Source organism: Eptesicus fuscus, chromosome 20 (genome assembly GCF_027574615.1).
Source record: "Eptesicus fuscus isolate TK198812 chromosome 20, DD_ASM_mEF_20220401, whole genome shotgun sequence".
Classification (NCBI taxonomy): Eukaryota; Metazoa; Chordata; class Mammalia; order Chiroptera; family Vespertilionidae; genus Eptesicus; species Eptesicus fuscus.
Window position 1 is genome coordinate 19,477,716 of NC_072492.1, and position 16,000 is coordinate 19,493,715.

The following is a 16,000-nucleotide window of genomic DNA, read 5'->3' on the forward strand; positions in this document are numbered from 1 at the left end:
TCTTCATGCCTGACTCCTTATTTAAATAGACATGTCAGATTAACCTTATCTTGTAAATAGAGGAGGATGCTTAAGAGTTAAAGTATCCCAAAATACCAACAACCCTTCAAAGGATCTCAAATACAAAAAAAGTAGGCATACTTTTTAAATTAAAAAACAAATGAAAGCTTAAATAATAATCATTACCAAACAGTGTTTCAGCATATTTCTCAAATCGCTTATGAACTGGACAAAAGCTCATTATGATAGTCGTTGTTTAGAATTTTAACCTCTGAATGTTAGGCGAGTCATAGAAATTGGTTACTTAATGAGTAAACGGCTTAGGTTTTTAATTTTTATTTTTTTAGTTAGCCCTTTATCAATAAAACAATTGTTGTGAATAATCTCAATCCTAAATATAAAGACTAGAAATTTTGCTCTGGCGGGTGTTGTTCCCTGGTTAGAGCAGAGGCCAGCGCATAAAAGGGTCTCAGGTTCGATTCCTGGTCAAGGGTATGTACCTGGGTTGTGGGTTTGCTCTCTGCCCCCAGTTGGGGCACGTGCAGCAGGCAACCCATCAATGTGTCTCTCACATCAATGTTTCTCTCTTTCTCACCACCCACTGCTACCCTCCCACCCCCCACTTTCTGAAAAGCAATGGAAAAAATATTCTCAGGTGAGGATTAACAAAAAAGACTACATGGTTAGCTGTTCACACAATTGAGTTAAATCCCATGTTTAGCAAAGGAGCTACTTCTTCCTCATTCTCTCCATCCCTCCACCCCTAATAGATTTTAAGTTCTTTAAGGCAGAAACTATATTATTACTATTATTTTTATAGAGTTGTAAGATATAGTAAAGTATACAAATCCTAAGTGAACAGTAATTCAATTTCTTTTTACCCACACAGAATGTGTAATGGGACACATTTTTATTCCATGGTTAAAATCCAGATCAAGAATTTAAGCATTTCAACAACCCAGAAGGCCCCTTTGCCTCTTTCCTGTCAAAACCATTCCTGCTCAGAGGTTACCACTATTCTCATTTCTACCACCACAGATTTGTTTTGTCTGTTCTGGAACTTACATAAATTGAATCACAGAGTCTTTTGTGTATAGCTTCTTTCACTTACTGGTATACCTGTGAGATTCATGGTTTGGATGACATTGAATATCCAGCTCATTTTGGGGAAAGCATGCCCATTAACCACACATCCATGTTGATGTGGATCGGTGGTTCATCCTTTTTATTTTTTATTTTTAAAATATATTTTATTGATTTTTTACAGAGAGGAAGAGAGAGGGATAGAGAGTTAGAAACTTCGATGAGAGAGAAACATCGATCAGCTGCCTCTTACACACCCTCTACTGGGGATGTGCCCGCAACCAAGGTATATGCCCTTGACCAGAATCGAACATGGGACCCTTGAGTCCACAGGCCGACACTCTATCCACTGAGCCAAACCGGTTTCGGCCATCCTTTTTACTAATGTAGAGTACATCATTATATGAATGGAATACAACACAATGTACTTATCCAGGATACTGCTGACAAACATTTGCGATGTTTCCCAATTTCTAGGTATTATGAATAAAACGGCTATGAACATTCACGTACAGGTCAATTTGGTGGGTATATGTAATCATTTGTCTTGCGTATACCAAGGAGTAGAACTGCTGGGTCATTGGGTAGGTGTGCCCCTCCCTGGTAGAGGACACACGGCTATCTTAATCACTCTCTTTGCTTTGTAATTTTATTACGTTTGTATTGGTTTTGCATGTTTCTGAATTTTATGTAAATGGAATCATACCGTGTTTATTCTTTTGTGACTTGCTTTTTCACTCGATGTTTCTGAGATTTGTCCAAATTAATGTGTGCATTCCTTCTCCTTGCTATATAGTGATCCTTTGAATATAACACAACTTATTTTTCTATTTGCCCCACTGGTTATTTTGTCTACCCCTGTGTCTGATCCCCTATGAGCTATTCTTGGTCCTTGTACTTCCATGTAGATTTTAGAATTAGCTTGTCAAGTTCCACCAGTAAAAACCCTTTGAGATTGTGAATGGAACCCACTGAATCTATATATAGATCAGTTTTGGGGAAATGAACATCTACATAAAATTGAATTTTTCAGTTAATTTCATTTTGGTCTGACAGTAGACATTGTATAATTTCTATTCTATTAAGTTTGTTAAAGTATTTTCTATGGCTCAGAATGTGGTCTATCTTGGCAACTGTTCCATGTGAGCTTCAGGAAAATGTGTATTTTGCAGCTGTGGAGGCAGTCTATAGGTGTCAGTTATATCTAGTTGATTGATGGTGTTGTTGACCTCAACTATCCTTGAAAAGACACCACAATGAAAGATTGAACAAACAACAATAAGAGTTGAGAATTAAAAAATAGCATTTTAAAAACAATTTCAGAGAAGAGCTGGAAGATAAAAATCTCTCAAAAAATAGAAAAAGACAGTAAGAGAGAAGAGAGAAGAAAATCAGAGGATAAATCCTGTTCTCTCTGGATTTAACAGATGCTAGGCTTAATCAAAATTCAAGAGAGAACAGGAAATGGAGAAAATTTTCCAGAACTGAAGGGCGTACACCTCCACCTACAGCACAACAAATAATGACACACAGGAAGGCAACCTACTTGTGAACCCAAAGAGGCTTTGTTTGAGTTAGGTTAGACCAGTGGTCGGCAAACTCATTAGTCAACGGAGCCAAATATCAACAGTACAACGATTGAAATTTCTTTTGAGAGCCGAAAACCGACTTCTGCGCATGGGCCACGAAGTTTCAATCGCATTGTACGTGCGCGCCCGCGTGTGGTATTTTGTGGAAGAGCCACACTCAAGGGGTCAAAGAGCCGCATGTGGCTCGTGAGCCGCAGTTTGCCGACCACTGGGTTAGACTATACAAAGGAAAACGAATGATCTTTCTTTGTCTCCACTATCTCCTCTTTGCATTCTTCACTCTTCTCAAGAGTACTCCAGAACGAAAAGATTGGGAAAAAGTGTCTCCAAGAGAGAAATCACTGAGGTTATCATTCTAGACCCAGAGATTTATCTTTTTCTGTAACTTTCATTCATTCACTTACTCTTCAAATAGACTGCCTACTGTGTGTTTGGTGGTATTACCCAAGGACAAAAAATAAAATAAAAAAAGCCCAAGACTTGTATTATAGGGATTCTTTGCAGGAATCAATGGGTGTGAGGGGGCTCTGAACGGGCTTCAGAGAACAAGTAAAAGCCTAAAATGACATAAAATTGTGTGTGTGTGTGTGTGTGTGTGTACATTTTTCCTAGAAAGGATTCATAGCTTTCATCAGATTCTCAAAGGAGTACAAGATTGAAAAAAAAAAGGAAAACCTTTTTTTCATGATGATATGACAAATGAGTGTGTGTACAAGCATGCACAAGAGCATGGATGGATAAAGTGAAGAATATATATATATATATAAAATAATTGATTTCAGAGAGGAAGAGAGGGAGAGAGAAATAGAAACATCAATGATGAGAGACAATCACTGCCTCCTACATGCCCCCAGTACTGGAGATCGAGCCTGCAACCTGGGCATGTACCCTGACCAAGAATTGAACCGTGACATCCTGGTTCATAGGTTGATGCTCAACCACTGAGTCATGCCAGCCGGGCTAAAGTGAAGAATATTTTGTCAGATTTTATAATAGCTCAGATTCTGACTAGACACTAGAGATAAGCCTAAACACCATCAATCTTTACAAAGTTAAACCCATTTCTGTTTCCCTAAGTTACTATATCAAGGTAAACCTATCCTTTAAGATGAAAAACAACCTGTACATTAAGGAAAAATGAAAGATTGTGTGCATATGTGTGTATCTCAGTCAGTCAGATCAACTGAAGTCAATGAATTGATATAGTGACTTTGTAGGCTCTGTTCAAAAGGAAATTCAAAGCCCTCCTAGGGGCTTTGTAGCTATTCTTTGACATACAAAAAACATCCAGATTAAAATCCAACCTTCCTACGACAGACAGGTTAATCTTTCTAAATGTCATTTTCATCATGACATTCCTTTCTTCACCTTCTATTAATCAAATCTTAATCTCAAAAGACTCATCTTAAGGTTTACCTTCTCCATATTTAAAGTATCTTTAAGCCTCTAAGTCCACACAACAATTTGTCCCTTCTCCTTAATATTCACCCGGAGATTCCAATTTAGGTGGTGTGGATGAGACCCATGAATCTCTGCATTTTTAAGGTTCACTGGTGATTCTAAAATACTTGTAGGTTTGGTTTCCCAGCTGTGTGGTATGAATAGGACACAAACTGTTCTGTATTAATGTTTAACCATGCAGGCAGCCCTACCACAGCACCATTATCACAGTACTTATCACATTACTAAACTCCTTGAAGGCAGAACCCCTAGAAGCTAATGTAGTTTAGGAATATAGTATGTGTACAATAAAAGTTTACCAAATTAGTGAACAAGGGCTCTGAAGCACGACAGATTTAGACTCCCATCCTGTGTTACCTTCACCTTGGACAAGTTACTTAATTCTAAGCTTTGGTTTACTCCTCTGTAAAAGTAGGGATAACAAGCCTTATGTGACAAAAAATTTTAAGGATTAAATGAATTAATGTATGTAAAACATCTAGCATACTCCCTGAGACATGATAACAAGTATTATTAAACACCTGGGCCACTCCACTAAAAAAAAAAAGACCATTAAAAAAATTTTTTTTGTACCCTCCACACGACCTAGCACTGTACTCTATAAACAGGACACAATTAATAAATATCTGTTACCTTAACTATATAAAAAACCAGTTGCCTCTTAGACATTCCACACATACCAGGTATGCTGGCCCTGAGATGCTTCTGGAGATAAATTGCAGAGCATAACATAAATTCATTACGTATAAAACAGTGGTGCTCTGCCATCTTCATTTCCAACCATCTGCTTCACTTTTGAATATTCCCACAGAAGTCATAAGCAGTCTCTTATGACAGAGCTTATTAGGAGCTTGAGACAGTGGTTGTTGTGTTTTAATAAGTGTGATTTTCAAGAACTCTGTTTCTTTTCTTACACAACTCATTCTAACACTATCTATGTGACTTAATTAGTTACTCTATAGGAATAAGTCATGAGAAAAAATACCAGCAGTAGTCTATTACACCATCCCTCCTTTATATATATATATATTTTTTTCTTTACAAAGAAAAAAATATATGTCCCTCCTTTATAAAAGATAGAGCTGAATATAATAAACTATTGAAAGCCCTAATAAGCAAATTTCTGATGCCACCTTCAAAATATTTCTTCACTATGAATACCTTTACTTGAGTGTCTGAAAAAAACATACATAAGGTTTGTACTCTTTGATGCTAGGGTGGTACTCAGGCAAAAACTAAGCAAGCATCAGATATCATTCTAAATCACTTTCAAAATTTGAGGGACAAGTCATAAAACAGAAATGAGTGATATTTTTAAAGTTACTGAAACAAACACATTGCTAAGCAGTTCCAATTGACTAAAAGATAGCAATAACTAAGAAAAAAAAAAGATCAAGGAAGATTTCAAGGGGAGTAATCAATCAACAAAATATGTCAAATTAAGGAGTTTCAAGTAAGTTTGATATTCCTAGTTTTACCAAATACTTTAAACTTACACAAATTTCTCTCGTAAAGAGAGAACCACACTTTGGCAAAAGTTCTAAAAGTTCCTGTGCCAACAAGAAATTATTACTATTTTTCTGACAAAGATTTTAATTCAGCAATTAAAATACTATAGGTTGAATACCAAATGCAGAATACAAGGCAGTTTTTCTTTTCACATGAAACTGAAAACTAAGAGTCCAATGCTAATACCCCCCAGGTAAATTTTACATGTATCAAACTTTTAATTTAGTATTAGATGAGGTGAAGCTATCTTTCAAAACAAAATGATTCTATTTGCCCATGAGACTTAACAAATTTAAACACAGCCACAAAAAAGCTAACCTAAGTTACTTTAAGAGATTGCTGTTTTTTAAGAGGTGACTGCTTCCCTATATCTTTAACTTAATCTCTGATTAGAAATATGAAGGATAAATATAAAGCATTTAAAATCAGGGACCAATTATTTTCATTTAAATCACCCAGACTACATATTATACTCTACCTATTAATACTGTCCCTCAGTTAAATATTACCATTTGCTTTACAACAATTAATATTTATCTGTCAATGAGTCTTAGAATTTAAATAAGTTAATTGTTCACAAAAAGGATCTAACTTGTCTCAGGTTTCCAAACCCATTTAATAACTTGCATATTTCTTTTTTAACTCTCTTTTGCTCTTTACTAATACAATTAAGCATGCTTAGGAAATAGTTTATCCCAAACACCAATTTCACTTACATTATCATGTTTAAAAAAACACAACATCTTCAATTCCCGGAAGACCCTTTTGCAAGAGACCAGATTCTGGAAGACGTTGGGCATCTTTTTGAGTGCTACTCTCTTTCCATCTCTTGGATCTGTTACTGACCTAAAGAAGCAATATTTGGAGGAGAGGGGAAAAAAGACAAAGAAATCAATTCCAAACCTTATTCTTTAATGTTTCAGAGCATGACAAATATCTTTATCTTAAAAACTCAACATTAAATCCACTTAATAATGCTTAAGGTGCCAGTGAGAAAGAAGATTTAAAAAAGTACACACCTATAATCAAAGGGCATGTTTAGTCGACACAATTCATTTGCCATGCTTTTTCCTTTATTTTCGGAAAAGCAAGCAAGAATTTATTGACAGCAGCAAAAACACACTTAGGACAGTGAAACAGGAAGGGCATAGCAGAAGCAACAGAAGAGCCTAGACTGGGCTGCTTTGGCTCACTGGGAAATGAGAGAAAAGGGGCCCATGGAGACAGGTTCCACAGGTTCAGCAGGTTAGACAGAGCTGCCACTGTCCACTGCTCCCCTGGTTGCAAGCCTTGCGGGGCTCTTGAAGTTTAGGAGATTATGTGCTTGTGGGGAAAGGAGATGGCATGGGCGGGCTTCCTGGAGGGAGAGTGCCACTTTGTTCCTTTATTTTTAATCCCTGTCCAAATTTTTATAAACAGTTACTCTTTCTGAGATGTTACTTAGCAATACATCTGCAATGGGAGGACTATTAGTGGCAAAGCCATTTTAAAGATGGAAGGAAAAAGGTATAGAACATTAACATAAGTGAGGTCAAATTAGTTTTATATGCTTTATTTTCAGAACCAAATTCAATATGGAATGTTCATTCAGATGTTATCACATTTAGTTTAACATATCTTTTAGTTTCTCATATAAACAAACAGCTTTTAGTAATAAGGATTTCAAAATTTCAGTACCACCAGTAGTTGAAGAGTGTCCCCTCATCAGAAGACTAAGTGCCAGCTTACGGCTGTAGCTTCTAGGTTATGATAAGGTCTTTTCTTTTGTTTCTCAGCTCTTGCTTTGATAGCTGCTTCCTATAATTACTATCTCTTTAATAGCTCAGAGTCCCCCTTTTTACTCATTTAGCCTTCTAACACCTGTAAAACCAATTCCCTGTATATTCCTTCCCTATGTTTAAAATACTGTGTGGTTTTCATTTTTCTCACTGGACATAATTGATACAAATAGTTGTGTTTTCTCTTTTTAATCAATAAATTTGGTAAATATGGCCAATTGGCCATTTGGCAAATTGATTTTCCATAAATTAACATAAAGCTTTTACTTCCCTTTCACCCATCATCTGTGAATGTTTGTCCTTGTATAATTCACTAGAGGCCCGATGCACGAAATTCGTGCAAGAGTAGGCCTTCCTTCCCCCGGCTGCCGGCACGGGCTTCCCTCGCAGCCCTGGCTTTGTCCGGAAGGATGTCTGGTCTAATTAGCATATTATGCTTTTATTATTATAGATTCCTGTCAGGTTTATTTTGCTAATCATTTCCAGCTACCATTATCTTTCAGTTCCCGTTTCAGTCATCCAATGCTTTGGGTATCACTTCCAGATTTGTGTCATTTAAAAATCTGACCTGTAGCCCCTGGTCAGGTAGCTTAGTTGTTTAGAGCATTGTGCTAATTACATCAAGATTATGGGTTCAATCCCTGGTCAGGGCACATATAAGAATCTACCAATGGCCCTTGCTGGTTTGGCTCAATGGATGGAGCGTCAGCCTGAGGAATGAAGGGTTCTGGGTTTGATTCTGGTCAAGGGCACATGCCTGAGTTGTGTCTTAATCCCCAGTGGGGATGGGGGGGGGGGTGTGCAGGAGGCAGCTGATCAATGATTCTCTCTTATCATTGATGTTTCTATCTCTCTCTCCTTTCCCTTCAATAAAAATATATTTTAAAAAAGGAAAGAAAAAAAGATCAACCAATGAATGCATAAATAAGTGGAACAACAAATCGATGTCTCTCTCTCTTAAATCAATAAATCAAAGTTAAAAAAAAATTAGACCTGTATGTCATCAATGCCTTTACCTAAACTATTAAAATTTAGGAATAGAACTGAGAATAGATCTGTGCAACAGATACAACACTAGAAACCATGAGATTTACATCTAATCATTAATCTTGGGTATGGTTATTGAATTATTTAATTAACTACAGTCACTGTTTATTTCTCCATTTTCCTTGTACACAAGGAAATCAGACATTCATCAAATTGCTTTCCTGAAAATAAAGGAATCCTGTTATCTACCTATCTAAAAACCATACCAAACTTCTTTATGAATACCATAGTATCTTCGTGACCACTACTTCCTTTCCCAAGTGCTCACAAAACTCTTAAATGATACACTCTAGTATTTTTAAATAGCACGAAGACTCTTCTTTCTTCTATTGATTGAATATTTGGCAAAACAATTAAATATTATTATTTTTAACTCTTTAATAGCTTGAAAAGTAATCCCACTAGGCTAAGAAACCCAACATTCTTTTTGAGTCACCAATGAAGCTTATTTATTTTTTATAATTCTTTATTGTTGGAAGTATTACATATGTTTTTCCCCCATTGACCCCCTGCAGCCTGCCCCCGCCCCCACCCCCCAGAAGACCTAACATTCTTGACAGTTTCTTAAAAAATACCAACCAAACAAAATGAAATGGAACCCAATGTATGGGAGAACATATTCGCCAGTCTGATAAGGGGTTCATCTTCAAAATATTTAAAGAACTTATATGGACCTGGAGATTATTATGCTAAGTGAAATAAGCCCATCAGAGAAAGACAAATACCAAATGATCTCACATGGAATCTAATGAACCACATAAACTGACAAACAAAACAGAACCAGAGGCATGGATATATGGAAACAGACTGATAAATGTCAGAGGGGAAGGGCGTCGGGGGGGACTGAATAAAGGATTAGCTAAAGAACATATATGCACAGCCCATGGACACAGACAATAGTGTGGTGAGGGCCAAGGTGGGGGGGGGGGGGGTTTGGTGGAGGTGGGCAAAGGGGGAAGGGAATGGGGAACATCTGCAATAGTGTCAACAATAAAAAATTTAAATAAAAAAAGACAACCAAGATCCACAACATTTCTTAAAATCCATATAAACTACAAAAGTAAAATAGGAAGGAAACTGAATCTATTTAAATCAGACCATTAAAAATATATTTTTTTCTGTTTAAATATCTCTCTGTAGGTAGAAACTAGAAATGAAAAAATGTCAATGAAATGGCAAGGAAGGAAAATTTTGGATCACGCATTGCATTTAATTGCCAATGTCTCTTGAATCTTCTTTAGTCTAAGACCGATTACTTAGCACTTCTTTGTCTTTCATGATATTGCCATTTTTGAAGAGTATAGGCCAGTATTTTGTAAACTGTTCCTTAACTTGGGTCTGTCTGGTGTTTTCTCATGATTAGTACAGGTTATGCATTTTAAACCGGAATAACACAGAAGTGGTGTCTTCTCAGTGCATCACATTAGGAGACACACGATACCAATTTTCCCCATTACTGGTGATTAACTTTGATTACTTGGATGAAGTGTCTGTCAAGTTTCTCCACTGCAAAGTTACTATTTCTCCCCCCCCCCCCCCTTTAACTGTGTAAATATTCTTTTACTGATCCAATTTGACCTACTGCTTTTAGTACCCATTGATGATTTTTGCCTAAATCAATTATTACTATGACTGCTAAGTGGTACTTTAATAATTTTAATACCCGCACGAAAAATATTTGCTCTTACAAGGTTAGTACTGTGCCTTGTTGTTTTAAGGTAAAATTCACAAAGCAGCCTTTTATTTTATTATTCATGCAAAAGTCAGTCATGCCTGTGGCTGGTAACAATATAACCCTAATGAATGTGAATGGCTGTGCAGTAATTTCACGCCATGTTGAGTTTGTTCTCTCTTAACTTGAGGTAGCAGATGCTTTAATTCAGCACAAATAGCACCACAGAACTCAGATAAGTGAGGAAGCCTATTACACAGGAATTCTTTTATTTTCTTTGTTACTGAAAGGCTTCCTTGTGCTTAGTCTCTCTGCTGCTGAAATACCCTGGTTATTCCAACTGCACTTGTTAGAAGTTCCCGCGGTAGAGATAAGGAACAACATTTAGGGCAAATTTCTTCCCTTCAGAAAAAAAAAGAGCCTTCAAACAACAACTCACTTACCAGTCACTTACTTTCTCTACTAAATACTAGATGCCCTAAATAAAACAGTGTATCGGTCATTTCATCTGATTACCTTCATGGGCATTCGAGTTATACTAACAATATATACTTTCGAAGTTTTAAATTAATGTTTGATTCTACAAACACTAAATTAAAAATAAAGTTTTAAGGGTTGTGAAAAAGAATCCTTCCTTACATCTGCTCAGAGTGCATCAATCCTTCCCTACACCTAGAATACAAGTTCAACTGTTTTTTAAGCAGCCAGAGAATCCACAAGCCATTCTTCAGAGAGATACAGAGTCAGTCAAAAGAGTACAATACGGAGACCAGGAAGCTTTTTAGATCTGGTGTGGTCATTTTTGATGTTGTTTCCAGGAAATTGTGACCATTGCCACAAATCTGCTTAAATTACTGACAAGCAGAAGGGTTGGAAGGAAACACAGTGAAACTTATTTTGGGGATACTTTCCCAGACACTAGATCCGTGATTTTTAACTGGTGAGCTGCAAGAATTTTAAAAAATATGCAATACATGACTATTTGGTCAGGAGCAATGACCTCCTTTCCCTTAGATTGTCAAATAAAAAAAAGTCAACAGACAAAACACAGTAGCTATCCAGTGTGAATGAATCAAAATCATACCAATTCTTGTTGTCAGGTTGGCAAAAATTTTATTTTTTGGTGTGCCTCAGAATTTTAGCAATTAATTTATGTGTGCCATGAGATAAAAAAGGTTGGAAATTGCCGAACTAGAATGTTACAACTTTAAATTAGTATAACTATTCAGTAAGAATCTCCAAGATAAGGTTTTTAACTATATTCAAAGCAAATAAATAATTTATATTGCAAACAAATAACTTATAATGCGAATGCTTCCACTTGGATTAAGAAATCAGATTCTTCTAATTCTATTCAAATAAGCTTGCAATCAGTAATCTTCTATTTTTTGCTAAACATACCAGGTGTGCCGGCAAATAATGTTGATTTTGTAATCAAAGAAAACACGATAATTTCAAGAGAAACATCAAAAAGTGCTTTATTCAAAGTAATGTCCATCGCTAGCTACACATTTCCCCCATCTTTCAGGTAATTTGTGGATCTGTCCCAATAGAACTTTTCTTGTTTTGAGGCAAACCATTCAGAGATCCAATTTTCCACTTCTTCCTATGTTTTGAAGTGCTGCTCAGAAAGTGCGTGTGCCATCGATAGGAACAAGTGGTAATTTGAAGGAGCAAGGTCTGGTGAATACAGCGGGTGGGTTAATACTTCCCAGGCAAGATCTTTTAAGGTGTCTTTAACTGGGTTTGAAGTGTGTGATGGTGCGTTATCATGAAGCAAAATTACTTTGCCATGTCTTCTGGTCCATTCTGGTCATTTTATGATCAAAGCATGGTTCAAATTGATTATTTGTTGTTGGTCGTGATCAGTATTAACCTTCTGCACTAGGATGTCGAGTGTGACTTGACACAGTTAGCATCGGTAGCAGCTCGTATGTCGAGCCACACTCGACACGTAGTTTCACCGCAGGGGGAAGGGGGGTTTTTGTCTATTTTTCCAGTATCTTTACTTGTTTTCATTAGCATGAAAGGACAAGTAAAATGTAAATGCCGTCTCAACTGATGCCAAAAAAGAAAAAATGAAAAACGGACAAAGCATGTGAAATTTATTAGGAAACTAGTACATGATCTTGTTGGAGAATTCAGAGATGGTACACTAACTTCCAGGGGTAGATTATTATCCACTAACTTAGAGCAACGTTTAGATGGAAAGCTCCATATAATCACACCTCACCCTAACAAAAAACACAAAGATTGTGTTGTTTGTTCTAACAGAAAAATCAAAGGAGGAAGAAGAGAGACGATTTATATTTGCGAAACATGTGAATGTAAACCAGGTCTTCATGTGGGTGAATGTTTCAAAAAATATCACAGCATGAAAAATTATAGAGTTTAAAATTACTCTTTGAATGTATCAATAATTTGAAATATAAAAAAGTCCAAATAAATAAGTTTGTATGAAAAGAAACTCGTTTTTTATTCTACTGCCACGCTTTGTAAAATCTGGGGTATTTAAAAAATTAAATCCCGAGTAGAATAAAGGAATTGAGAAAAAAGCAAGCGAGTGCAAAGGGTTAACGGTTTCACCTGGTTTTAGAAGCTCATAATACACCACACCTTCCTGATCCCACCAAACGCAGAGCATTGTCTTCTTTCCGAATCGATTTGGCCTTGCAGTCGATGTTGATGGTAGACCTGGATCAACCCATGATTTTGTGCCTTTGGGATTCTCAAAATAAATCCACTTTTCATCGCCAGTCACAATTTGATGCAAAAAAGACAACTTTCGTGCCGTTGAAGCATCACTTTACTGATGACTTTTCGGTTTTCCATTTGTCTTTCGTTCAGTTGATGTAGCACCCATTTTCCTTCCTTTAAAATCTTTCCTATTGCTTTGTAAACGATCGGAAATTGTTTGCTGAGCAATGTTTAATCTTTCTGCGAGTTGTTTTTGAGTATGACACACATCTTCACCCAATAATGCTTGTAACTGTTGGTCTTCAAACTTTTTCGGTTGACCTGGACATTCTTTGTCTTTCACATCGAAATCATCACTTTTAAAGCGTTTAAAACAGCGTTCATAAGTATCTTGAGATGGAGCATGTTCACCATAAGCTTCCCGAAGTATACGATAACTTTCAGCAGCACTTTTCTTCAAAATAATGAATTAAAACTTCCCGCAAATGCTTTTTTTTGCACAAAATTCGACATTTTTAAGCATAAAAATATCTATGATATTAACACCTTCAGCAAATTTGACATATGAAGTTTTGAAGCTTGCTGTCAATACAACAAAATAGCATACATATCAAATCACACACACACACACACACATATATATATATATCAATATATGTGTAACTCCATCTATTGAAAAAAATCCGCATTATTAACTGGTACACCTGGTACAATTACTATGTCAACTGTACTAATACAGTACATATCTCAATAATAGAACCTAACTAGACTCTAAATATTTAGATTATTGCTTTCGTGTTCATTTTAAAATTCATTTCCTTAAAAGTTATATTTACTTGTATTTAGATTAAATTTGCTTGAGAAAATAGCAAACTATGAGGCAAAATTTCTGACAACAAAGTCTAAAAAATTTTATTTGTAATTTAGTGTTTGTTATATGTTCAAGGATACTATAGATTAGGGAATAAGTAATTTATTTTTTTAAAAAAAATATTTTATTGATTTTTTACAGAGAGGAAGGGAGAGGGATAGAGAGTCAGAAACATCGATAAGAGAGAAACATCAATCAGCTGCCTCATGCATGCCTCCCACTGGGGATGTGCCTGCAACCAAGGCACAAGCCCCCGACCGGAATTGAACCTGGGACCCCTCAGTCCGCAGGCCGACGCTCTATCCACTGAGCCAAACCCGTCAGGGCAGTAATTTATTTTTTATGTCTTTTTAATCAGAATTTTAACAGGCTATAATTTGTGTACACTCTTGATATAATTTACCAGCTGCATATTATTTAGGAGAACAAATCTTCTAAGCATCCCTGTGCCCACCCAAAAATACATAAAAAAATTCTCATCTTTTATATTTAATTTCTTCCATCGGTTGGGAGTTTCTGATTTTTTTAAATGTTTATACAAATTTGGTATTTGTTGAATTAGCTCTACACATACACTGAGTTGCCAGATTATTATGATCTCTTAACGCATAATAATCTGGCCACTCAGTGTAGACTGACCACAGAGTTGGGATTTTAAAATAAGGTTTTTCCATGTATAAGAACTGCATTGTGGGTAATTAGAAAGAAGCAGAGGACTTACTAACCAGAGGCTGGGGGCCACTATCTCCTGGTCCTTTGACATATCAAGATTTGCCAGCTTTCCCTTATACGTAAGTACACTGAGTGGCCAGATTATTATGCGTTCAGAGATCATAATAATCTGGCCACTCAGTATAAGAGATTCTTTTAAAAAAATATTTTTTTATTGATTGCAGAGAGGAAGGAAGAGGAAGAGAGAGGTAGAAACATCAATGAGAGAGAAGAAATAATTGATTGGCTGCCTCCTGCATGCTCCCCACTGGGGATCTAGCCAGCGACCCGGGCATGTGCCCTGCCCAGGAATCGAACCATGACCTCCTGGTTCATAGATCGACGCTCAACCACTGACCCATGCTGGTCGGGTAAGAGATTCTTTCCCTTTTTTAAAAAAGATACTTATAAAATGACCCCCAAATTTGTTAATCTGAAATTATAAGAAAAAAAAAAGGCCTTAGACAGTACCTAAACCAAAGCAGTGAAATAGTTCATTCTTTTCCTCATAGCCTAACACTACTGATAAGAAAAAAAACATCTATATTTAACTGAAAGAGTTAAATATGAACTTAAACATTCTCTAACGATGTGTTTAAATAAATAGAAATAGCAATGATCCCAGCAGGTGATATAGTACTAGGCCAAGTACTGGGCCATTCTGATTTGTACTGAGACACCTAGAGGTGCTAATAAAGGAGTAAGGCTCTAGCTGGTTTGGCTCAGGGGATCGAGCATCGGCCTGCGGACTGAAGGGTCACGGGTTTGATTCCAGTCAAGGGCACATGCCCGGGTTGTGGGCTTGATCCCCAGAAGGGTGTGCAGGAGGCAGCCGATCAATGATTCTTTCTCATCATTGATGTTTCCATCTCTCTCTCTCCCTCTCCTTTCCTCTCTGAAATCAATAAAAATATATTTTTTTAAAAAAGGAGGAGTAAGGTACAGGCAATGCATCCAATATCAGGCTGACATATTTATTTTCAAATACTTATTACTAGTGAGTAAGGTCTAACTTTTAAGACCTCCTCAATTCCCCACCAATAATCATTAAGTTAAAACATAGGTGAAAATCATTTTACACTAACTACTATGATCTTGTGAATATTTTATTGTTCTTTAGACCACAAACTAATTAATTAGTTCCATCCTTACTGCGGACACTGGGAAGCCATAGAAGTTATAGAGACTCTTTCTCCTCAGTCACTGTCAAATATCTCTGTGAGGAGTCTGATCAGCCTGCAGGAAAGTTGCCACACTGTTCTTTTCACACTGTTCTAACATGTTCTCATGTTAGAGAGGGAACATGACACAGCCTACTCTGCCAAGTTTAGGAAGTTTTGATGTCCACTAGCCACAGCCCTCTCCTAGAAACAGACCTATGAATACTGCAGTGGGAGGAAAACCCAGTTGCAATGAAGAACAGGTTTCAGCCACAGAGGAAAATAATTCATAACTGTATCTCCTTGCATTTTAACACTTTCGGCAATAATATGTTAAAGGGTAACCAAAACTGAAACAATGTGACCCAAAAATGTGCTTGCTTTTAATCCCATTGATGATTTCCTGATAGATAAAAAATTAA

General features: G+C 36.6%; 1 protein-coding gene across 3 annotated transcripts in view; it reads right to left on the minus strand.

The window, feature by feature from the left end:
- NLK (nemo like kinase) overlaps positions 1 to 16,000 on the minus strand; it is a 139,816-nt gene that overhangs the window by 60,455 nt on the left and 63,361 nt on the right. For all 3 annotated transcript variants that reach the window (XM_054709546.1, XM_054709544.1, XM_054709545.1), the window contains exon 2: positions 6,359 to 6,488. In XM_054709546.1, the coding sequence (XP_054565521.1) occupies positions 6,359 to 6,488 (130 nt within the window). The remainder of the gene's footprint in view (positions 1 to 6,358; positions 6,489 to 16,000) is intronic.